General features: G+C 45.6%; 1 protein-coding gene across 3 annotated transcripts in view; it reads right to left on the reverse strand.

Annotated features, from left to right (window-relative positions):
* The window catches only part of ERBB4 (erb-b2 receptor tyrosine kinase 4), a 1260323-nt gene that overhangs the window by 403685 nt on the left and 831978 nt on the right, over positions 1-24660 (reverse strand). For all 3 annotated transcript variants that reach the window (XM_063933142.1, XM_063933143.1, XM_063933141.1), the window contains exon 4: positions 23767-23892. In XM_063933142.1, the coding sequence (XP_063789212.1) occupies positions 23767-23892 (126 nt within the window). The remainder of the gene's footprint in view (positions 1-23766; positions 23893-24660) is intronic.

The raw sequence follows: 24660 nt of genomic DNA on the forward strand, positions 1-24660 counted from the left end.
GCTGCCTCACAGCGCTGAGGTCTTGGGTCCGATTACCAGCAAGATCCTCTCTGTAAGGAGTTTGTCTGTTCTCCTCGTGTTTGTATGGTTTTCCCCCAGGTGCACCGGTTTCCTTCCACAATCCAAAAACATAGTGTTAGGATTACTGACTTCTGACAAAACAATTAACACTAGTATACCTGTGAAAGTGTGTGTAAAATACAGATGAGCTGGTTCCGTTCTCAGAGAACCGAACCCCCCCGGACTTCACGTCACGAGCCCGGATCCAAGTCAGGCTTGGGTTTTCCCGCCTGACTCGGAAACCAGAACGAGGCAAAACGTCATCATCCCGCTGTCGGATTCTCACGGGGTTTGGATTCCATATAAGGAGCTGCGCGTCCCCGCCATTTTCACTCCAGCACTGGAGAGTGTAGAGAGAGGATGTGTCTCCGTCCTCAGTGTCCTCAGTGGTAGTGTCTTGTGCTGCATCTGTCCAGTCACAGTGGTGGTGTCCTCTGCTGCCATATGTCCAGTGCTGCTGTATAAGTCCAGTCCAGTGGTGGTGTGTTGTGCTGCATCAGTTCAGTGGTGGTGTGTTGTGCTGCATCAGTCCAGTCACAGTGGTGGTGTCCTCTGCTGCCTTATGTCCAGTGCTGCTGTATAAGTCCAGTCCATTGCAGTGGTGCTGTGTTGTCCTGCATCAGTCCAGTGGTGGTGTCCCTGTGCTGCTGTATATGTCCAGTGGTACTGCCGTATCTGTCCAGTGGTACTGCCGTATATGTCCAGCAGTACTGCCATATATTTGCAGTGATACTGCCATATATATATATATATATATATATATATATATATACAAACAGAGAACCCAGCACTCACCAAAGTAAACTCACTTATCCTCAACAATTCAATAAATAAATGATGGGGGTTTAGTTGGTGGATTGGCCAATGCACGGAAGCCTGCATACCGATTTTCAAGGTACCCCACTATCACAGAGTCTTAAAACCTGACTACCACACTGCTGCATCATCTGCCTGCTAGATGTAATGTGTACCTGCCACAGACTTTAGTGAGTGGTAAGTGCATAGCTGTGCCCCGCTTCTGGTGCGGTGAGTGCTGTGGTTTTTCCTCTGTATGTATATGAAGGGGTTAATCTATGGTTAGCTCTTATTAACCGTGGCCACTAGCTTTCTCATGCACCCCTGTGTGGACTTTATTATCCTGAACCTGTCTCAGCTGTTTTTTAGCAATCATCTTTGAGCCAGTGCAATAGGTGACTAGTGTGCCTTTAAAAGCCATAAAGTCTGTGGCAGGTACACATTACATCTAGCAGGCAGATGATGCAGCAGTGTGGTAGTCAGGTTTTAAGACTCTGTGATAGTGGGGTACCTTGAAAATCGGTATGCAGGCTTCCGTGCATTGGCCAATCCACCAACTAAACCCCCATCATTTATTTATTGAATTGTTGAGGATAAGTGAGTTTACTTTGGTGAGTGCTGGGTTCTCTGTTTGTATTTATTAGAGCGATGTGGTCATGGGCTACATGCACCCCGCCCTGTGAGTGGTAAGTACAGCTGTGTACCCCGCTTCTGTGGTGGAGAGTGCAATGTTACATGCACCCCACCCTGTGAGTGGTAAGTGCATAGCTGTGCCCCGCTTCTGGTGCGGTGAGTGCTGTGGTTTTTCCTCTGTATGTATATATATATATATATATATATATACCTGAGCTATTGCCTCGGCACTCTGATGATCCACTGCAGGATCCGTCTTGCTCTGGTGCCCTCCCCTGCCGAGCGTCACCCCTCTAGTGTAGACAGCAGACAAGAACGAGGCGGCACTCGGAGACTTTGCAACAAATGTGTATTCAGAAAAAGTGCAATCAACGTTTCGGGGACCAGTTCCCCTTCTTCAGGATAAAGTGACAGTGCAAATGCAAGTGTTTAAATAACATCCCCAGTACTTACCCCCCCATCAACGTGCAATCAATCCTCCTGGCGTTTCCAGCTGGTCGCCCCGTCAGGGCTTCCGCCCGGCGCCTCCGCCTGATGCGGGCGACCAGCTGGAAACGCTGGTCCCCGAAACGTTGATTGCACTTTTTCTGAATACACATTTGTTGCAAAGTCTCCGAGTGCCGCCTCGTTCTTGTCTGCTATATATATTTATACATACATATATATATTATATATATATATATATATATATATATATACCCTGTTGCAAAGCGGATTACTGAGGCCATAACAACTATGCTGGTGTTAGACGTGCGTCCGGTATCCGCCATTAGTGCAGTGGGACTGCAGTGCCAAACCTAGATGGGCCAGGAGTTTGTGCCGCACACTTGTGTCGCTTAGCTTAGTCATACAGCTACCTCATTGCCCTCTTTTACGTCTTGGCATCATGTGCTGTTTGAGTACTATTTTTTTTTTAAGTGCCATCCTGTCTGACACTGCAGTGCCACTCCTAGATGGGCCAATTATTTGTGTCGCTTAGCTTAGTCATACAGCTACCTCATTGCACCTCTTTTACGTCTTTGCATGATGTGCTGTTTGGGGCCTTTTTTTTTATATCTGCCATCCTGTCTGCCACTGCAGTGCCACGCCTAGATGGGCCAGGTGTTTGTGTCGCACACTTGTGTCGCTTAGCTTAGTCATACAGCCACCTCGGTGCAACCTTTTGGCCTAAAAACAATAGTGTTCAGAATAGACTGGAAATGAGTGGAAATGAATGTTATTGAAGTTAATAACACCGTAGGATCAAAATTACCCCCAAATTCTGTGATTTTAGCCGTTTTTATGTTTTTTTTCAAAAATCATCCAGATCCAAAAACAAAAAACGAGCAGGGAATTAGAACCAAAACCAAAACACGAAAAGTGCCCGCCACACATCTCTAGTGTAAATATGGTAGGGACTATAGATTGCAAGCTCCGCTGGGGCAGGGACTGATGTGAATGACTGTGAAATAGGTTTCTGATGTATAAATAACTGTTAATAAGTAAATTAAAGCTATGTGTACACACACAATCATACCTCCCAACTGTCCTGATTTTCGCGGCTGGGGGGGGGGGGCAGTTGGGAGGCCCCTGCACTCCTGCTCTGCTAAGCGGAGCAGTGGAGAATAGACGCTGAGCGCAGCGTCTATTCAGTGCAGACAGGAGGAGAGGGGGCATGCCAGCAGCTCACGGAGCGCTGGGCATGCCCCCTCACTGATGAAAATGTGGGAGTGGCTCACGATTGCGGGTCCTCTGCAAAGCCACGCCCTATTTTATAGGCCACAACCCCTTTTCGAAAGCTTCGCCGCACATGTGTCCCTCTTTCCTCAGGACGAATGTTGGGAGGTATGCACAATACTAACCACATATTACTTTTATCATTATTGTTGCTATTTCTGTCTGTAGACATGGCGGCAGCCATCTTGCCGACTACTTATATTCATGAAACACAGTCTATGAATTCACTATGCAGCAGTAGCAGTGTCTCTCTGGCCAGCGGAGCATGAAGTCAGTTTGACACCTGTTTAAGCGTCAGACTCATGAATACTTCAGACAACAGGCACACTTTACAGTAAAACATGTATTGTTCCTGCTGTCTTACCTCTTACACCGTGCTTCCCCGAGGCTAAACTTGATAAGTGTACATACCAGTTTTGGTTTCCTTAAACTAGCTCCCAATAGTGGTAATATCATGGGCTGAGCCGCTGAGGCAGACGTGCAATGAAACACTTACAGTACTGCGGTAACTGGAGAATATAAGGAGCCGGGGGTCAAGTCAAGTGGGGGAAATATACTGCCGGCTGTAATAGGCCACTTCAGGTGGGCTCTGTACATTCCGCCAGCTGTCATGTTTTATGTTACCAGTTACAATGGTATAAATGAAAAGTCGGTGTTCGGTATAATAAATAGCAGCCTGAGATTTATAAGCACAGCGCCATTCACCGCAACCATGCAGACAAAAAACACGCGGCGAGACGGTTGATAGAGGACACAAGGGACTTTTCTGATTATTAGACCCTGGTTTCAGGCAAATAAGTGGACATTTTCTAGCTGTGAAATCACCTATTATCCCCCTGTATAACATCATCAACCTTCTGGAGACAAGACAAATGGAAGGGATCCGCTCCCCGCCTGTGCGCGCTTTTTCTATGACTAATTGGATCTGAAAACCTGTGGGCTCAACTGCAAACAGCCATCTGACAAGTGAACAGTTTGTTGAAGATGTTCCTGTTATAATGTGACATGCATTTGCAGATAATAAATTAGTCTTAATATCGTGTTTTACTCTTCTTTGTGCAGTGTGATTGCCATCTGCAGCTACTTATAGACACAGTAAGCTTATGCTGCGCATCTCCGGTAAAAGTGACAGAAATCATCGTAACGGAACGTATCTCCCTCATTTCATGATTGCAAACATTAGGAAGTCCATTTAAAAGATGGAGGCTGTGAGGTAATGCTCAGGGTGCCCCCGTGAGGTTGGTTAGAGGTGGGTTGCTTTAAAGGTTTTACCAAAGGTGCTCTATGGTATATATATATATACATATATACACATACATATATGTATGTATATATATATATATATATATATATATACTGTATATATTTACTGTGTGTGTGTGTGTATATATATATATATATATATATATATATTTATTTACTGTGTGTATATATATAAATATATATATATATATATATATATATCTAACTATCTAACTATCTATCTATCTATCTATCTATCTATAGTGTGTGTGTGTGTGTGTGTGTGTGTGTGTGTGTGTGTGTGTGTGTGTGTGTGTGTGTGTGTGTGTGCTATCCCTGAATAAACCCTGCGATGACTGTGAGGTTACTTTACAGTACAATATATGGAAGTGAAAACAGAACATATTTTATCAATCATGCCACAGCATTCTAATTAAACAAGAATGGGTACGCTTTGGCGCGCCATCTGTTGCATTATTGGTGCATATGTTGATCAGCACATCCCTAATGACGACGTTACACGGACGATTTCAAACGCTACATTTTCCGAAAAACACATTCCAAAGCCTGAGTTCAGCGTTTTATGAGCCAAAACGCTGTAGTGTGACAGGTAAATTGTGTTTCTTATGTTAAAATATAACATTTCCCTACTCTGGAGAACTCTGTAACTAGCATGAAAAACAGAGGGATGAAATCATCCATGTGATACCACCCACAATGAAACTAATACACTTATCGGATTACTTTCGCTAGCCAAAACAAGGGGGGATTTAGTTGTCCGTCATGGTGCTATTTTCTAAAACAGTTGTAATGATGGACGCATGAGAAGAGGCGTCTGCAACCGATGATGATAATACTGGGGCATGCAATGTGGCTGGAGTTGAGAGTAGTGACGGAAGCCTGATCTGCTACCTTATCCTAATACGAGTAACCGTAGGGATAATGCAGCTGCTGTGACAACGTATACTAATGGTTGCAGGAGGCGGCAGGATTGTCTTCCCCAAAAGCAATTCACATGGCCAGAATATCATGGGTGGCAAACCTGTACCGGCTTAGCTAAGTGATTGATTTAAGGTGACATTCGTATCTTGGTATACTTTGTACACTTGAATAGTAAACAAAATTCTCATATTTTGTATTGCGTTGGCAATAATATATATTGGAAACAGCACTGGCGCACACAGGGTGGTTTCCGAGTGCCCAGATGGACTGATTTTTTCTTCACCTACACTGGCCGCTGGCAGTGAGCAAAGTCAACATGGCTGGCCACACTCCTTTCCTGTATTCCCACGAATCACGATATTATGCCACAAAGGTATGTGGCCTAAAGCTGCCTGTCCCCATCTGCAACCTGCAGCAGCTGCTGCATCAGACGTAAGTGTAAGTATGTATGTGTTAGTGTGCATATGCATGTGTTATACAGTATATCTTCTATCTATGCATCTTATAAATAAATTATTTATTACCAGTTATTTATATAGCGCACACATATTCAGCAGCGTGTTTACAGAGAATATTGGTCCATTTACATCAGTCCCTGCCCCAGTGGAGCTTACAATCTATATTCCCTACAACATGTACACACCGACACATTCATGTTAGGGTTCATTTTGATTGAAGCCAATTAACCTACCAGTATAATCTTTTTGGATTGTGGGAGGAAACCAGAGTACCTCATACCTCCCAACTGTCCCGATTTTCGCGGGACAGTCCCGTTTTTTTGGGACTGTTCCGCTGTCCCACCCGCGGGCCGCAGTGTCCCGCGGTGTGGAAGTGGAAGTTGGGAGGCTCCTGTCATCGCTGCTCTGCTCTGCTTAGCAGAGCAGCGGTGAATAGACGCTGTGCGCATGCGCACAGCGTCTATTCAATGAAGACAGGGAGAGGGGGCATGCCAGCGGCTCACAGAGCGCTGGTCATGCCCCCTTTAGTGATGAAAAACGGGGGCGTGACTCGCGATCGCGGCAGTGCCGCGAGGCCACGTCCCCTTTTGGATAGGCCACGCCCCCTTTTCGGGGGGCGCGCAGGAGTGCCTCTTTGAGCCCACAGAATGTTGGGAGGTATGGTACCTGGAGGAAACCCACGCAAGCACAGGAGAATATATAAACTCCACACAATTAGGGCCATAGTGGGATTTGAACCCATGACCGCAATGCTGTGAGGCAGTAATGCTAACCATTACACTGTCCGTGCTGTTTGTGTGTCTGATTGCATTAAACTGTGAAACCGATTGTAATGCGGGTTGCACCATTGTGTAGGTAATTTTCCCAGGCAGGTTTTAAGCTAAGTATCATCACAATCATTTGTGAAAATTGCATTAGTGACTTAGAGGGACATGTACTAAGCAGTGATAAAAGTGGAGAAGTGAGCCAGTGGAGAAGTTGCCCATGGCAACCAATCAGCTGCTCTGTATACGTTTATAATATGCAAATTATAAATGTTACGTAAATGCTGATTGGTTGCCATAAGCAACTTCTCCACTGGCTCGCTTCTCCACTTTTATCACTGCTCAGTACATGTTCCCCACACTGTGGTAAATCTACTAAAGGTTCTAAAAATGAAAAGCGGTGATGTTGCCCATAGCAACCAATCCGATTCTCTCTATCAGTTTCTAGGATGCAATAGATAAATGATAGACAGAATCTGATTGGTTATGGGCTATGGGCAATATCACCACTTTTCATTTTTAGAACCGTCAGTAAATTTACCCCATTGTGTGTACTACCCTGGTGAGACAGAACCCAGGTGGAAGTTGTATAGTCAGAGTGAAGCAGGCCAGGTGGTCAGGATTCTCCCTGTAAGGAAGTAGGGCTGAAACGCGTTGCTGAGAAGAAGCCAGGCCGGAGAACCTGAATGTGAGTAGGCCGGAGAGCCTGAATGTGAGCAGGCCGGAGAGCCTGAATGTGAGCAGGCCGGAGAGCCTGAATGTCAGTAGGCCGGAGAGCCTGAATGTCAGTAGGCCGGAGCCTATGTTACTCTGCAGGAGCAGGGCTGAGACTGTGTATGTGAGAATGAGAGAAGCCCGAGGCCAAGCCAGGCTAACTTTATTTGAAAAGACTGAGAGAAGTTGAGACTGTAAGGTTATTTAGGGGCGAAGAAGTGAGTCATTGCCCTGCACGGGGGCTAGGCGTTTGTTATTTTCTGTTCACTTGTGTTGTACCATTTAATGCTGAAAGTAAAGCACCATTCCGTTTATTTACCTGAAAAGCTGTGAACATGTTTAACCAACAGGGACTGTAATGACAATGTATTCAAACACATATACTTTGATTTGGAGTTGCCCCCCCTTTTGCAGCTATAACAGCTTCCACTCTTCTTGATTCCGGATTATTTCTGTAAGAATTTGTGCCCATTCTGTTACATTCTCTGTGCTCAGAACGTAAGATACTGAGTGGGTTAGTTAAGAGCACAGAAACGTGACGCTGTAATAATAGCGAAGTTCAACAGCAACCCCTAGGAACCTAACTCCGTTGTTTCACCCACGTGGTCAGTCTACGCCTGCGAGACTATGTGTTCTTGGGCCCACGGCAGCCGCGTTTGAAGGGCGGATTAAGTCTGCCCAACTCCGATGCCCCCCGGTCTTAGTTGGAGACAAGGCATAAACTGAGACTGGGCGAGAACAAGGAGCCCTCTAACTAAATTAAGAACAGAGCTAGGGGCTACTACTAAACTCAAACAAATCGTATGTGCGGCACTAGGACTAGGAGGAGGAGGGGCTGAATCTAGGTGTGAAGTGATTAGGAGGAGGGGCTGAATAGAACAGCTGTCTGAGAAACTATATAAACAGTGATTAGACTCAGTGAGCTTGCTCATTGTGAGAGGCTTGCTTTCTAAAGTGAGGCTTGGCTTATTACGTGAGTTTGAAACAGCAACAGGTGAGTTAGAATACAGAAAAAGGTGAGTTTTATAATACACAAAAAGTGACACAAAGATTTGCAATACCATTAACATCTGATACAATGATTGGCCTTGTGCAGTGCAATGGATGTAAAGCATTTGTTTTGAAAGAGGCAGTGTGGAGACTCGGCTGCTGTCCAATCTGTGAGCAATTTTCTCTGATGAAGGAGGAGATAGCAAAATTGCATGCTGAGATTTGTAGGATGTCTGTGTCTTTGAAGCCTCCACTGCCTCAGAGAGCCACCAGAAGACATTCTGCCTGGACTACTGTGGGCTCTCAAGGGCAGAGATTTCCAGAAGGACACAGACACCTCCCGCAAGCGGTGACACTGCAAAACTCATATGCTACTCTTACAGGGCTGGAAGATACAACTAATAGAGTTACTACAGAACAGGAGGATATGGGGACTTCTACCAACTATAGGAACAGGAAATGGAACAGAAAAATTGCATCCCCAAAAAGGACTGTACTTCTCTTGGGAGATTCCATTATTAGAGGAATACATCTGGGAAATGCAAATGAAGTAGAGAAACAAGTAAGGTGCTTACCTGGAGCCACAGCTCCAAGGGATAAAGAGCGCATGCTAAGAATTGTGAAGGCAGCAAGAAAAGATGAAGAGGTGGATGTCATTGTCCACCTAGGGACAAATGACCTGGCAAATGCTGAACTCATGGCCGTAAAAGATGAATTTAGGAAGTTAGGGACTGCTCTGAAGCAGGTGGCAACCACTGTATCTTTTTCAGAAGTATTGCCAGTACACAGAGGGGAAGACAGAACTCATCGCATCAGAAACTTCAATGTTTGGCTAAGGACATGGTGCAATGAGGAGAGATTTGGATTTATAGGTCACAGTCACACCATCTGGCAAGATAGGAGCTTATACAAAAGTGACGGCCTGCACCCATCTTCAAGGGGAACGAGAATACTAACTGAACAGTTTGGATGCTTCATCAAGAACTATTTAAACTAACAGAGGGGGGCAGTGAACCAAACAAGAATAAAGAAATCTGCTCCCCCAACACAGAGGTATTGTTTCTGCAGGCAAAGGGAATAGGTGGCATATCCACAGCAATAGAAGATAATTCAGATCAAAACCAAATAAAAATAGGCAGAGAGAGGAACATAGCTAGGAACAGGAAAAGCACAAACAAAACTCTAAAAGCTATGGGGTATATGCAATTAGCGGCGAATCGCGGCAATTTTTCGGCCGTTTTTTAATTCGACACAATTCGACCGTCTAATTTCGGCAAGTGGGTGCTGAAATTGACCATATTCAATTAAAAACGGATTCGACAGTCCCGCTGACGAAAAACGGCCGATTTGACGGATTTTGTTCCGATTTTTAAAAAACGGGAAAAAAAAACCCAAAAAATTGCGTGGGGTCCCCCCTCCAAAGCATAACCAGCCTCGGGCTCTTCGAGCCGGTCCTGGTTCTAAAAATCCGGGGGGAAAAATGTCATGGGATCCCCCGTATTTTTAAAACCAGCTCCGGGCTCTGCGCCTGGTGCTGGTGCAAAAAATACGGGGGACAAAAAGAGTAGGGGTCCCCCGTATTTTTTACACCAGCATCGGGCTCCACTAGCTGGACAGATAATGCCACAGCCGGGGGTCACTTTTTTACAGCGCCCTGCGGCCGTGGCATTAAATATCCAACTAGTCATCCCTGGCCGGGGTACCCTGGGGGAGTAGGGACCCCTTCAATCAAGGGGTCCCCCCTCCCAGCCACCCAAGGGCCAGGGGTGAAGCCCGAGGCTGTCCCCCCCATCCAAGGGCTGCGGATGGGGGGCTGATAGCCTTTGGAAAAATGAAAGAATATTGTTTTTTTCCAGTAGTACTACAAGTCCCAGCAAGCCTCCCCCGCAAGCTGGTACTTGGAGAACCACAAGTACCAGCATGCGGAAGAAAAACGGGCCCGCTGGTACCTGTAGTTCTACTGGGAAAAAAATACCCAAATAAAAACAGGAGACACACACCGTGAAAGTAAAACTTTCTTTCATACATGCCGACACATACATACTTACCTATGTTGACCCGCCGACTGCCACGCCCCCCTCGTCACTGAAGAATCCGGGGTACCTGTGAAAAAAATTATACTCACCTCAATCCAGTGTCCAGGTTATAATCCACGTACTTGGCAAAACAACAAAACGGCAACCCGGAACAAACGGACTGAAAGGGGTCCCATGTTTACACATGGGACCCCTTTCCACGAATGCCGGGACCCCACGTGACTGCTGTCACAGAAGGTCCCTTCAGCCAATCAGGAAGCGCTACTTCGTGGCACTCACCTGATTGGCTGTATGCGCGTCTGCTGTCTGATAGCGCATCGCACAGCTCCCTCCATTAGTTTCAATGGTGGGAACTTTGCGGGTAGCGGTGGGGTTACCCGCGGTCAGCCGCTGACCGCGGGTGACCTCACTGCTGACGCAAAGTTCCCACCATTGAATATAATGGAGAGGCTTTGCGATGCGCTGTCTGACAGCAGACGCGCATACAGCCAATCAGCAGAGTGCCAGGACGTTGCGCTCGCTGATTGGCTGAAGAGACCTTTCTGTGACAGCAGTCACGGGGGGGGTCTCTGCATTCGTGGAAAGGGGTCCCATGTGTAAACATGGGACCCCTTTCAGTCCGTTTGGTCCGGGTTGCCGTTTTGTTGTTTTGCCAAGTATGTGGATTATAACCTGGACACTGGATCAGGTGAGTATAATTTTATTCACAGGTACCCCGGATTCTACTTGGACAAGTGGACCGAACGTCGTGTCAACATAGGTAAGTATGTGTGTGTCGGCAGGTGTGAAATAAAGTTGTACTTTCAAGGTGTGCGTGTCCTGTTTTAATTTGGGTATTTTTTTTCCAGTAGAACTACAGGTACCCCGCATGCTGGTACTTGTGGTTCTCCAAGTACCAGCTTGCGGGGGAGGCTTGCTGGGACTTGCAGTACTACTGGAAAAAACAATATTCTTTCATTTTTCCAAAGGCTATCAGCCCCCCATCTGCAGCCCTTGGATGGGGGGGACAGCCTCGGGCTTCACCCCTGGCCCTTGGGTGGCTGGGGGGGGGACCCCTTGATTGAAGGGGTCCCCACTCCCCCAGGGTACCCCGGCCAGGGGTGACTAGTTGGATATTTAATGCCACGGCCGCAGGGCGCTGTATAAAAATGACCCCCGGCTGTGGCATTATCTGTCCAGCTAGTGGAGCCCGATGCTGGTGTAAAAAATACGGGGGACCCCTACTCTTTTTGTCCCCCGTATTTTTTTTTGCACCAGCACCAGGCGCAGAGCCCGGTGCTGGTTTTAAAAATACGGGGGATCCCCTGTCATTTCCCCCCACGGATTTTTAGAACCAGGACTGGCTCGAAGAGCCCGAGGCTGGTTATGCTTTGGAGGGGGGACCCCACGCCATTTTTTTTTCGGGATTTTACCATTCCATTTAAAAAAAAAAAAAATAATATTTTTAAAAATATATAAATAATACTTGTGCCTCCAAAATAGACAAACCAAGTACCTAATCCCTTCTAATATAAATAGATATGCTATTACCAATAAAAAAAACACCAAAAAAAACATGTTTAAAATTTTTTTATTAGATTCCCCCACCAAAGTGTGGCGGATTGAAAATGACGAATTTACTGTCTAAAAGCACTGTTGTCAAATTTCCAAACTTCAATTGAATATACTTTTGGCGAATTGCTGCATTTGTACCATTGCAGAAATGTCGAATTTGACAAATGTCAAATTTCAAAAAGTCGAATTTTGAAAGTCCGTTTTTTTGACGGAAAGTACTGAATTGCATTGTCGATTATTATTTTTTTGGTGAAAGACAATTTCGGGAATTCGACCACAATTGCATATACCCCTATGTGTGCAAATGCTAGGAGCTTAGGAAATAAAATCCCAGAACTAATTGCAATAATGACAAGGGATGATCTAGACATTGTGGCAATTACAGAGTCATGGTACAATGAAAATCATGACTGGGACATAGCTATACCGGGATATACTTTATTTAGGAAGGACAGAATTGGAAAAATCGGAGGAGGGGTAGCAATGTATGTAAAAAAAATGCATAAATACTACATTAATACAAAGTATTGAAGAAAAAACTGAGGCCCTTTGGGTGACCATAGAAACGGGAAAAGTCGAGTATTCGTATTGGCGTGATATACAGGCCACCAGGTCAGGAAGAGGAACTCGACAAGTACCTATTGCAGGACATAACTAAAATGGCATTAAAAGGAGAGGTAATAATCATGGGAGACTTTAATCTTCCTGATGTAAACTGGGAAGTGTCTGTTGCTAGTTCCACTAGAAGTAGGGACATTTTAAATTCCCTTCAGGGAGCATCCCTCCACCAATTGGTGAGGGAGCCCACTCGGAAAGACGCTATATTAGACTTAATACTTACAAATGGAGACAGAATATCGGACGTAAAAGTGGGTGAAAACCTGGGATCCAGTGATCATCAAGCAGTATGGTTCAGCATAAAGACAGAGACTGACTCATCCCATACAAAAACAAAGGTGTTGGATTTTAGGAAGGCTGATTTTGTAGGGATGGGAAAATGTGTAAGCGATTCTTTGGTAGAGTGGAGGAACTTGGAAGCCGTGCAGGAGAGGTGGGAAACATTAAAATGTGCAATATTAAAGGCAACAGACCTTTGTATCAAAAGTGTTAGGAAAAACACAAGGAAAAGGAAGCCAGTGTGGTTTGCAAAAGAAGTAGCAAATATTGTGAAAGCAAAAAAGATGGCTTTTAGGAAATATAAGCAGACACAAAATAATGAAGACAAAGAGATATATCTTGTTAGACAGAAGGATACTAAGAAGGAAATCAGATGTGCAAAGGCACAAGCTGAGGAGAAAATGGCCCAGTCAGTGGGTAAAGGAGGCAAAACTTTTTTTTAGGTATATAAGCGAAAGGAGAAAAACAAAAGGCGGAATATTAAAACTAAAGACAGACACTGGGAGTCTTGTTGAGGGAGACAATTTAATAGCAGATCATCTTAATAATTATTTTTGCTCAGTATTTACTACTGAAAGAGAGGGGAAGGGGCCACAGTTAAGTTTCAGGGATATTCAGGAAAATGACATAAGTACATTTACAGAGGAGAAGGTCCTAACAGAACTCTCAAAGCTGAAAGTGGACAAATCTATGGGGCCAGATGGGATACATCCAAGGATACTAAAAGAACTTAAAGAGGTGCTGGTAGCACCATTGACAGAATTATTCAACCAGTCATTAGCTACAGGAGTAATTCCAGAGGACTGGAAAAGAGCAAACGTAGTCCCACTGCACAAAAGTGGAAGCAAGGAAGAGGCAAACAACTACAGACCAGTGAGTCTTACATCAGTAGTAGGGAAATTGATGGAAACACTCTTAAAAGAAAGAGTTGTAGATTATCTTAAATCCGGCAATTTACAGGATCCCAAACAGCATGGATTCACTGGGGGGAGATCATGTCAAACAAATCTTACTGACTTTTTTGACTGTGTGACTAAAGTGATGGATAAAGGTGGAGCCATGGATATAGCTTATCTAGACTTTAGTAAGGCTTTTGACACTGTTCCACATCGCAGACTGCTAAATAAACTTGAAAGTTTGGGATTGGATATTAGGATTATTGAATGGATAAGATCTTGGTTGAAGGATAGAAAACAGAGAGTTGTGGTAAATGGAGTGCATTCACAGGAGGGAAATGTTACCAGTGGAGTACCCCAGGGATCTGTACTTGGACCAGTGCTTTTTAATATCTTTATTGGTGACATTGCAAATGGCATTAAAGGGAAAGTATGCCTTTTTGCAGATGACACAAAGGTATGCAACAGGGTAGACACACCAGGTGGGGTAAAACAAATGATTGAGGATCTAGGTAGACTAGAGGAATGGTCAAGAGTGTGGCAATTACAGTTTAATGCCAAAAAATGCAAAATCATGCACTTGGGTCTCAAAAATCCAAAGGCTAAATATAGTATTAATGGCACTATACTGGAAACTACTGAGGAGGAAAGGGATCTAGGAGTCACTATTTCAGATGACTTAAAGGCAGGTAAGCAATGTAACAAAGCAATGAGGAAGGCTAGTCAGATGCTTGGCTGCATTGGGAGAGGAATCAGCAGCAGAAAGAAAGAAGTAATAATGCCACTGTATAGGTCATTGGTACGGCCTCATCTAGAATACTGTGTTCAATTCTGGAGGCCATATCTCCAAAAGGATATTAATACATTAGAAACTGTACAAAGAAGGGCAACTAAAATGGTGCATGGCCTACATCACAAAACATACCCAGAAAGACTAAGAAATCTCAATATGTATAGTTTGGAGCAGAGAAGGGAAAGGGGGGACATGATAGAAACTTTCAAATATATCAAGGGTTTTAACAAAGTCCAGGAGGGAAACATTCTCCAAATGAAGAGAAGCAATAGGACACTAGGACATGCACTGAGACTGGAGGGGGGGAGGTTCAGGGGAAATTTGCAGAAAAATTACTTCACAGAAAGGGTAGTGGACAAGTGGAATAGCCTCCCATCGGAGGTGGTAGAGGCTAAGACAGTAGAGCAATTTAAACATGCATGGGATAGACATAAGGATATCCTTACAAAGAAATAAGGATCAATTAAGGTTAGAGATAAAAAAAAAAAAGGGGCAGACTAGATGGGCCAAGTGGTTCTTATCTGCCGACAAATTCTATGTTTCTATGTTTCTAAGGTAATACTGTCCACACCCTACACGGCACCATCGTGTACCGGGGAGGACAGCTATGGCGGAAACCTCAGCAAAAACACCAGCAACAAGTATAACAAAAGAATACTATGGCCTAGGCCGCAAGACGCGGCAGAAGCTGCTACTCACAACTCCGGGAAAGTAACCACAAGTGAACGAGAACCCTGAGTTAACAGGCACAGGTTTTAATTGACTGGAGGGCTGGAAAGACTCCTATAACCGGCTTCCGAACACCAGGTCTCAGGACCACTGGAACAGGGTAGACCAGATAAGAGAACACTGAACAAGGAATTCTCCAGAGCAGGAACAGCTCACAGGAAGCAATCACCGGCGTCTGTGTAAGGCACTGAGGGAGAATATAACAGGAATCTGCACCAATAGCTGCAGAGACCCTAAATTGATAATGTCGTGCAGCTGCCTTGCTGCACGACCATAAGCTGACAGGTGCGATGACTTACATGGCAACCGGGAACGTGGTCCGCCTGTGGCGTCCCCGTTGCCAAGGACCCGGTGGCTCAGAGCGCTCAGCGTCCTGACATTACCAGGCGCCGAACGGGGAGCAGGAGGAGGCGCGGCGGACGTGACGTGCCGGGACCATTGCTTAGCAACGGTCGGGCGCTGGCACGAGCCGCCGCGCCTAACACATTCATTCTGTAGTGTAGAGCATTTATGAGGTAAGGCACTGATGTTGGACGAGTAGGTCTGGCTCGCAATCTCTGTTCCAGTTCATCCCAAAGGTGCTCAATGGGGTTGAGGTCAGGGCCAGTCAAGTTCTTCCACACTGAACTCATCAAACCATGTGCCTAATTCAGATCTGATCGTAGCAGCAAATTTGTTAGCAGTTGGGCAAAACCATGTGCACTGCAGGGGGGGCAGATGTAACATGTGCAGAGATCGTTAGATTTGGGTGATTTTAGGCCAGTATTTACCCAGCACAGAAACAATATAACCCACCCAAATCTAACTCTCTCTACACGTTATATCTGCCTCCCCTGCAGTGCACATGGTTTTGCCCATCTGCTAACAAATTTGCTGCTACGATCAGGTCTGATTTAGGCCCAATGTCTTTATAGTCCTTACTTTGTGCACAGGGGCACAGTCATGTTGGAAGAGAAGAGGGACTTCCCCAAACTGTTGCACATACTTGGAAGCATAGCATTGTCCAAAATGTCTTGGTATGCTGAAGCATTAAGATTGCCCTTCACTGGAGATAAGGGGCCTAGCTCAAACCCTGAAGAACCGCCCCATACCATTGTGCCTCCTCCACCAAACTTCACATTTGGCATAATGCAGTCGGGCAGGTAACATTCGCCCGGCATCCGCCAAACTCAGACTCTCCCATCTGAAAGCCAGACAGAGAAGAGCGATTAGTCACTCCACAGAACACGTTTCCACTGCTCCACAGTCCAGTATCGGTGTGCTTTACACCACTCCATCCGACGGTTGGCATTGGACTTGGTGATGTGAGGCTTGCATGAAGCTGCTCGGCCATGGACAACCATTCCATAAAGCTCCAGCCGCACAGTTCTTGTGCTTACATTAATGCCAGTGGAAGTTTGGAACTCTTCAGCTATGAAATCAGCAGAGGCCTAGCAGTCGTCCCCGCTCTGTAATTTTACGTGGTCTTCCGCTTCATGGCTGAGTTGCTGTTCCTAAATGCTTCCACTTTCTAATAATATCACTTACAGCTGACCATGGAATATCCAGCAGGGATGAAAGTTCACGAACTATCTTATTGCAAAAGTGTCATCCTATCACTGTACCACGCTTGAAGTCACTGAGCTCTTCAGAACGAGCCATTTTGTATCACAAATGTTTGATGGCTAGGATTTTACACACCTGTGGCAACGGGTCTGATTAAAACACCTGAATTCATTAAATCAACAGGTGTGGCCAAACAGGTTTGTCCATATAGTCAGTCTGTCTAAGTATCTATCTATCTATTAGAGATAAGTGGGCTCGGATCTCCGAGAAGCGAGCCCATGTGAACTTCCGAGATCCAAGGGAATCCAACTCGGGTTTTCCCACCTTACTCGGATTCCAAAACGAGGCAAACCGTCATCTTCCTAGCGTCGGATCTCGTATGTTTTGGAATTGATATAAGTCGCTCTGTGGTTCAGGCTCCACACAAGACGCCGGGCAGAGAACACAAACACTAACTGCCAGGTCATTATAGCATTATAGCTGTATATAAACTGGTGCACTGCAGACAGCCCAGAATTCCTCCTAAGTTCCTTTTTTTGGGCAGCATTATTATTATAATTTTTTGAAATACCATTATTTATTAATCCTTTATTGGTGTATAAACCGTCACACTGGCACTGTAACTACCCGCAGTGCTGCCCAGAGCTCCTAATACAGGGGCATCATTATTTCTTGGCGCACACTGGATGTCTTTTTTTTTTGTCATTGCCTGCAGTGCAGTATTAACCCTTAATTGGTGCACACTGGTTCATGCCACAATTACTATACTAAGTGCAGTGATTCGAAGCAGTGTGTAAAAACAGAAGGTTGATAAACTGTAGTCCACATCGCAATTAAAAAAAATTAATAATCAGTCAATCAATCGCCTTCCACGATATACTCCACATCCATTTCCCTGTAGTTTGGATGAAAAGAATACTGTGAGCTGTAAGGTGGTCAAAATTGACTGGAAACGACTGGAAATTACTGTTATTGTGGTTAATAATAGGAGCATAAGCAGGCCCACATTATGATTTTAGCTATTTTTATCAATTTAAAAACAAAATAAAAAATAAAAAAAAAATACCAAAACCAAAACACGTGAGAGCAGCTTCGGCAAAACCAAAATATGAAGTTAAATCAGACCTCAAAACAAAAACAAATCACGGGGGTTGGCGTACATCTCGAGTATACAGTATGTATATCTATATATATATATATAAATGTATGTGCTTGTGTTATACTGTATGTTTGTGTGTTTATACAGGATTGAGTCACATTATTAAGTCCACCAGCTAATAGCCAGAGTAAGCGCCGTGTGCAGCAGCGAGATGGGCCGAACTGTCGTTTTAGACACACGTCTGGTAGCCCCCAGGTTGGTGAGCTGCTCCACTGTTGTGTGTCGGTCGGCCCTCATGCACCTCTCATATCAATGGCACGTGATGCTTCACAGTTTCCATGTCAGTTATTCGCAGAGGTGCCATTTGTAAAGTCACGATCACCGTCACCGCAGCAGTTCACAAACTGCGCTGTTTCAGAAATACTGCCACCCTTGGCCCGAAAGTCAATAATCATCCCTTTTTGCAATTCGACCCTTTTACCCATGACATCAATTAGTGATATGTGTGCAGCCGGCCTATCGCACACCTTATATACCCACCGAGCCAGCGCACGACACGTGACGTACTTCATGGGCTATGCACTGCAGACGTCAAATGTAGGAGGTGGTCATAATAAAGTGACTCGACCGTGTATATAATATATGTATATGTTATATAAGTGTGTGTGTGTGTGTGTGTGTGTGTGTGTGTGTGTGTGTGTGTGTGTGTGTGTGTGTGTGTTTTACATTACTGTGCTGCTTTGCTAATATCACTCTGCGCAGACAGCGATGTTTTGTGCTCTCTTGCAGAAGTACCTCACTCACAGTGTTCTTGTCCCAGCGTAAGAGCCATTACACTCTGTTATTAGTTATAACAACAACCTATGAGGGTCATTGTCAGCTGATAGTGACAATAAAACCTCCACAGGAAGAGCAATATCTAAGAGCCCTTATGCTCTATTAAAGAAATTGTACCCGAACAAAAACAGGCATTATGGCTTAATGACACAAACTATTCAGCAAGGGAATCTTCTCTAATTAGTTCTGCCTTCGTAACCTCGTATGCACCACATAACGGAACTGGCCCCATCTTAACCCCTGACTACACCCCCATATTAACAACTTCTTTGACAGTGGCTGCAGCTTATAAACAGCGTAATAAAAACACATTTTGGGCCAAATGTAATCGAGTGAGAGTTTTAGAAAGTGAGAGATTTGGTAAGGTTTTTCAGGTTTTTTTTTTAAAGTGGCAATCATTTACACTGCAAAACCAGGTTGATCTTGCTGTGTAAATGATCGCCACTTTAAAAAAACAAAAACCCGCAAAACCTTACCAAATCTCTCACTTTTTGAAACTCTCACTCTATTACATTTGGCCTATTTTCTCTTCTAATGAACACAGTTTATCTGTATTTCTAGGATCTAAACTTTTAATTATCCTCTTATTCACATTGGATGCACACAATTGTCAACACATGCTTTCTAAATTCAATGGATGGGGCACTTTGTGTTAGAGATAGTGTGGCCAGCCCGTGAACAAGGCCTACACAGTGGGCGAATTTATCGTTGGTCGATTTTTTTCCATCAACGATTTTTGCCTACACACTGGACGATATCGATGGCCGATTTGGACGAGGCCTACACAGTGGGCGAATTTATCGTTGGTCGATTTTTTCCATCAACGATTTTTGCCTACACACTGGACGATATCGATGGCCGATTTGGACGATATGACAGTACATACATCTATATGGTCCAAATTGACTTGCATGTGTAAATGAGGATAGATCAACGATGAACGACTGCCGGGCTGCACATCGTTCATCGTTGATGCATACACACTGAACGATATGAACGATTTATCGTTCATTTTTGAACGATATCGTTCATAGCTATCATCGTTATCGTCAAGTGTGTAGGGCCCTTTAGCAAACATGTAACAAGCTATAACGGGAGATTTATCACATCTTGGAGAGACATAAAGTGGAGACATGCATATCAAACAATTGGCTCCTAACTTTCTATTTTTCTAGAACAGACTGTGAAATGACAGAAGATGGTTTGTTGTTACGGGCTGGAGACAAAAAGATGAGTTTACCGGGCCCCAAGATTCCTGTTGGGTTCCTGTTAACAATTACCACTATAGACAGTCTATACTAGACTCTATAATATAGGATGAAGGGGAAAGTGTCTGAAAATCAAACTTTCTATAGCAAACATATTTATATCATATAAATAACAAATGGTCAGGAAAAGGTTAAATATACAGTACATACACATGGGTGGATTAAGAGAGGAGAGGGCCTGTGTGCATGCTCTGTTTGAGCCCCTTCCTCTCTGGCAGCGGCCGCAGGGGTGTAGACTACTGTGCACGCACAGGTCTCTGGGAAAATGGTGCCCTGTGCCTTGTTCCCAGGGAAATATATACTGCACATGCGCAAATCACCGGGAATATGGGGGGTAATTCAGAGTTGATCGCAGCAGCAAATTTGTTAGCAGTTGGGCAAAACCATGTTCACTGCAGGGGGGCAGATGTAACATGTGCAGAGAGAGTTAGATTTGGGTGGGATGTGTTCTAAATAGCAGTGTAGAAATAAAGCAGCCAGTATTTACCCTGCACAGAAACAATATAATCCGCCCAAATCTAACGCTCTCTGCACATGTTATATCTGCCCCACCTGCAGTGCACATGGTTTTGCCCAACTGCTAACAAATTTGCTGCTGCTATAAACTCTGAATTACCCCCCATGGTCTCTTGCATCATTCTACTGTTTATGTTTGCACCGCCAGCCGCTGCGGGACCCTAGAGGGGTAAGTATTATTATATTGGTGTAGGGTGTGCGGCGTGGGTCCCCCTGGCCCCAGAGGCCCGTGTAGGCAGTACGATTTTGGTAAAAAAAAAAAAAACCTGCACGATACAGTAAATGCATGTCTCTGAATGTAATTCAATGTATTTATTCATTTTACGTCACAATAAAGTATAGGTAAACGTCCAAGCTCTGTCACTTTCAAGGACGTGTAAAATTGGCATCAATATGGAATCTCCACCATTAGAAGCTTCATTAAGTTTCCAGGCCTTGAAATCTTGTACTGCGGCACAATTTCAGGTGCACCGCTGCGACCAAATGGCAGTGAGCACCTCCTTCCCTCAGAATTACCAAAGTTTTGCAACTCCACATGCATTGCATCGTGACACCATGGAGGCTAAGCCGTGGCTGCCTCTTTTACCCTAGCCGCGTCTGCCTCCCTATGCTAATGCTGTGGCTGATATCTTCTAGGCTGAGACGCCCACTGGCAGCGCCTTGCGTATGTGCAAATCCATCTTGGTGCATCTGGGCATGGCCTCCAGTGCAAGCGGTTCTGTGCCTTTAGCTGCAGCCGCTGTCAGTGACACGCCTGTGACACACCCACGTCAGCCTAGCCACCCCGTTACCTTCCACTACAAACCAAACTCCCTGCATCCAAAGTCATTCTGCGTCTCCGTGTGTGCGGTAACAATCGGGCTGCGTGTACAGTGCAACTCAGACGTCTGCACAGTACTTAAAACATCGGCTAACTGCGGGCATATCAGCATAGAGTGCGACTCATAGGCACCACGTGTGATCTTATAAAAACATAGGTGTATGGCAGAGCTGCTGTTACACAGCTTGATAAATAAGCCTTTGAATATGAGCGTCATGGTTGTATTTTCTTAGTTAAGAGGCATGCTGTTCGGTGAATTCACACAAAGGGACGTAATTAATGACACCACCGTAGGCAAGCATGTAAGCAGTTAGACTATTAATCAGTGATACTTCCAGCATTGATAGCTGCCAGGAACTGTCGCTGGAAATCAGGAATAGTTGGCAGCTACGTAAATATTCTAAACACATTTAAAAATAATGTCAAACATTAAATAGTATATTTGGGGAGGGGCTAATGCAGGATTTCTAGAGGAGGGTTTAAACGCCAAGCTTTCAGAGTGAGCATGACCACCAAGGCCACCATCCGGGGGGGAGGGGGGTCCTGGGGTCCCGTGCCCGGATAGAGAGGGGGACTCAGAGGGACTCCGGCTGCTGCTGTGCAATAAAGTTTATTTATTTATTTTGTCATGACGTCAGAGAGTGGAGTAGCTGTGGCGCAATAACCTGCAAGAAGAAGTAGTCAAGTGTCATGTGGGGGCTGGCTGGGGTTGGAAAGACAAAGTAGGGCCCTTGGCCAGAGACAGGAGGGGGTTGGCTGGGGCTAGAGAGATACGCCGCAGGACTGGAGGGGCAGAAGGGGGCTGGCTGTGGCTAGAGAGACATGCTGCAGGGCTGGAGAGACAGAAGGGGCTGGCTGGGGCTAGAGAGACACACCGCAGGGATGGAGAGACAGAAGACGGCTGGCTTGGGCTAGAGAGACACACCGCAGGGCTGGAGAGACAGAAGGGGGCTGGCTGGGGCTAGAGAGACATGCTGCAGGGTTGGAGAGACAGAAGGGGCTGGCTGGGGCTAGAGAGACACACCGCAGGGATGGAGAGACAGAAGACGGCTGGCTTGGGCTAGAGAGACACACCGCAGGGCTGGAGAGACAGAAGGGGGCTGGCTGGGGCTAGAGAGACATGCTGCAGGGTTGGAGAGACAGAAGGGGCTGGCTGGGGCTAGAGAGACACACCGCAGGGATGGAGAGACAGAAGACGGCTGGCTTGGGCTAGAGAGACACACCGCAGGGCTGGAGAGACAGAAGGGGGCTGGCTGGGGCTAGAGAGACATGCTGCAGGGTTGGAGAGACAGAAGGGGCTGGCTGGGGCTAGAGAGACACACCACAGGGCTGGAGAGACAGAAGGGGGCTGGCTGGGGCTAGAGAGACATGCTGCAGGGCTGGAGAGACAGAAGGGGCTAGCTGGGGCTAGAGAGACATGCTGCAGGGCTGGAGAGAAAGAAGGGGGCTGTCTGGGGCTAGAGAGATACACCACAGAGCTGAAGAGACAGAAGGGAGCTGGCTGGAGTTAGAGAGACACCTCGCCAGACTGAAGAGTCAGAAGTGCTCTGGCTGGAGCTAGAAAGATACACAGCAGGGCTGGAGAGACAGAAGTGGGCTGGCTGGTGCTACAGAGATAAACCACGGGGCTGGAGAGACAGAAGGAGGCTGGCTGGGGCAAGAGAGACACACCGCAGGGCTGGAGAGACAGAAGGAGGCTGGCTGGGGCAAGAGAGACACACCGCAGGGCTGGAGAGACAGAAGGAGGCTGGCTGGGGCTAGAGAGACACACCACAGGGCTGGAGAGACAGAAGGAGGCTGGCTGGGGCTAGAGAGACACACCGCAGGGCTGGAGAGACAGAAGGAAGCTAGCTGGAGTCATCTCTTTTGCTGGAGTAGGGGAGTGAAAACTCCCACTTCCGGCGATCCATGCAAGAGCGTACAGTGCATCAGCTTAGTTCCCTTGGACAGCTCCAGGGCGCATGCGTGAGATCTCGCTATTATCGGGAGATCTCATGTGCAGTCCAGAACCGGCAGTCGCCACAGCCAGAACTGTCCCTGCTGTGGAGTTATGGCAGCAACACCTACAGCTGCCGAAATTGATAGGGGTGGGGCTAAATGATGCGATTTGCGTCAGTTTGCCTCACCTCCTCAACACAGCGCCGTGATTCCGATGATTTTCTCCCCATCCTGCCCGCTTCAATAGTATACGGTAGATCCACCTACTCTTCCGGAGGTGCAGGGCAACCCAAAAAAGTATGGCTCAAGCGTGGATATCCTTTTAACCTGGACTGTTAAGGTACCTCGAGGAACTAGTTCGGGAACCACTGCTGTATAGTATATAGACAGAAAGATGTGCTTTCCTTTCTTGTGCAAATGGACGGGCGTCTTGTCCTAAAGGATGATTACTGTTGCTGTAATAAGTCAACACCAAATCAAAATACCACACTGTAGGCGTTTATTATAAGGCAGTAAATACTCACAATTTGGATTCTTGTTCATCGGGAACAAGGTGGCGTTTGGATTGCGGACAATGTCCTGCCAGTTGATGGTATCCGCATAACAAAGGAAGTCATTCTGATCTAGGTACACTCCACCATTCAGGATCTCTGTAGCAAAGAGACAAAAAAAACAAGCAGAGTATAATAAGTGTAATGTTTTATACGGTTCCATACTGGTACTGTACAGGTGTGAGAACCTTTTATCCCTGTGATAGAAAACCTATGGCCTCATCTCATAATTACTTTTTATTCTGCTAGGAACCCATAACTTCTCTTCCCTCCTAACGATCCGCTCTTTATACAACAAATTCTTACAAAATTATAGGTGGAACGTAGTACATTAAGTGTAATAGAGAATGCCAAACAGACAGGCGTCTGCCAAGTACTGACAATAAAGCCCGCAGTTTCCTGGTGGCAGGGAGCGCCTTGGCACGCGGCTCGCAATCTCTGTTCTGTTTCACTTCTGCCACCATCAAAGTTGTTAATTAAGACTTTTTCTAATTTTTAAACATGTGGAGGGTAATGAGACAGCAACGTCGGTGCCAGGAAAGCTTTTTAAAGCATATGAAAACAAAAAGATGTTCAGTACATTGTTTTGTAACATGTCAATTAACTTAAGTCTCTTGTTCTGTAATTGTGATTGTTAGTAAGTGATTTTTCCTGAGAATCTGTAACACGAGATACAGTGAACAAAATGTCCAGCAGTGATTTGTACCCAGAGATGCTGGTCTTGGAGTACATCACTAAATGGGATCCGGTTAATTTGCTAGCTGTCGGAATGCCACCCTTGGAATCCCGACACCCATTAGTATGCCGACGCCGAAATCCCGAAAAGGTCAGGAGACTGACATAGATATCCCTACAGCTGGCATACCG

Source organism: Pseudophryne corroboree, chromosome 7 (genome assembly GCF_028390025.1).
Source record: "Pseudophryne corroboree isolate aPseCor3 chromosome 7, aPseCor3.hap2, whole genome shotgun sequence".
In the NCBI taxonomy this organism is placed as follows: Eukaryota; Metazoa; Chordata; class Amphibia; order Anura; family Myobatrachidae; genus Pseudophryne; species Pseudophryne corroboree.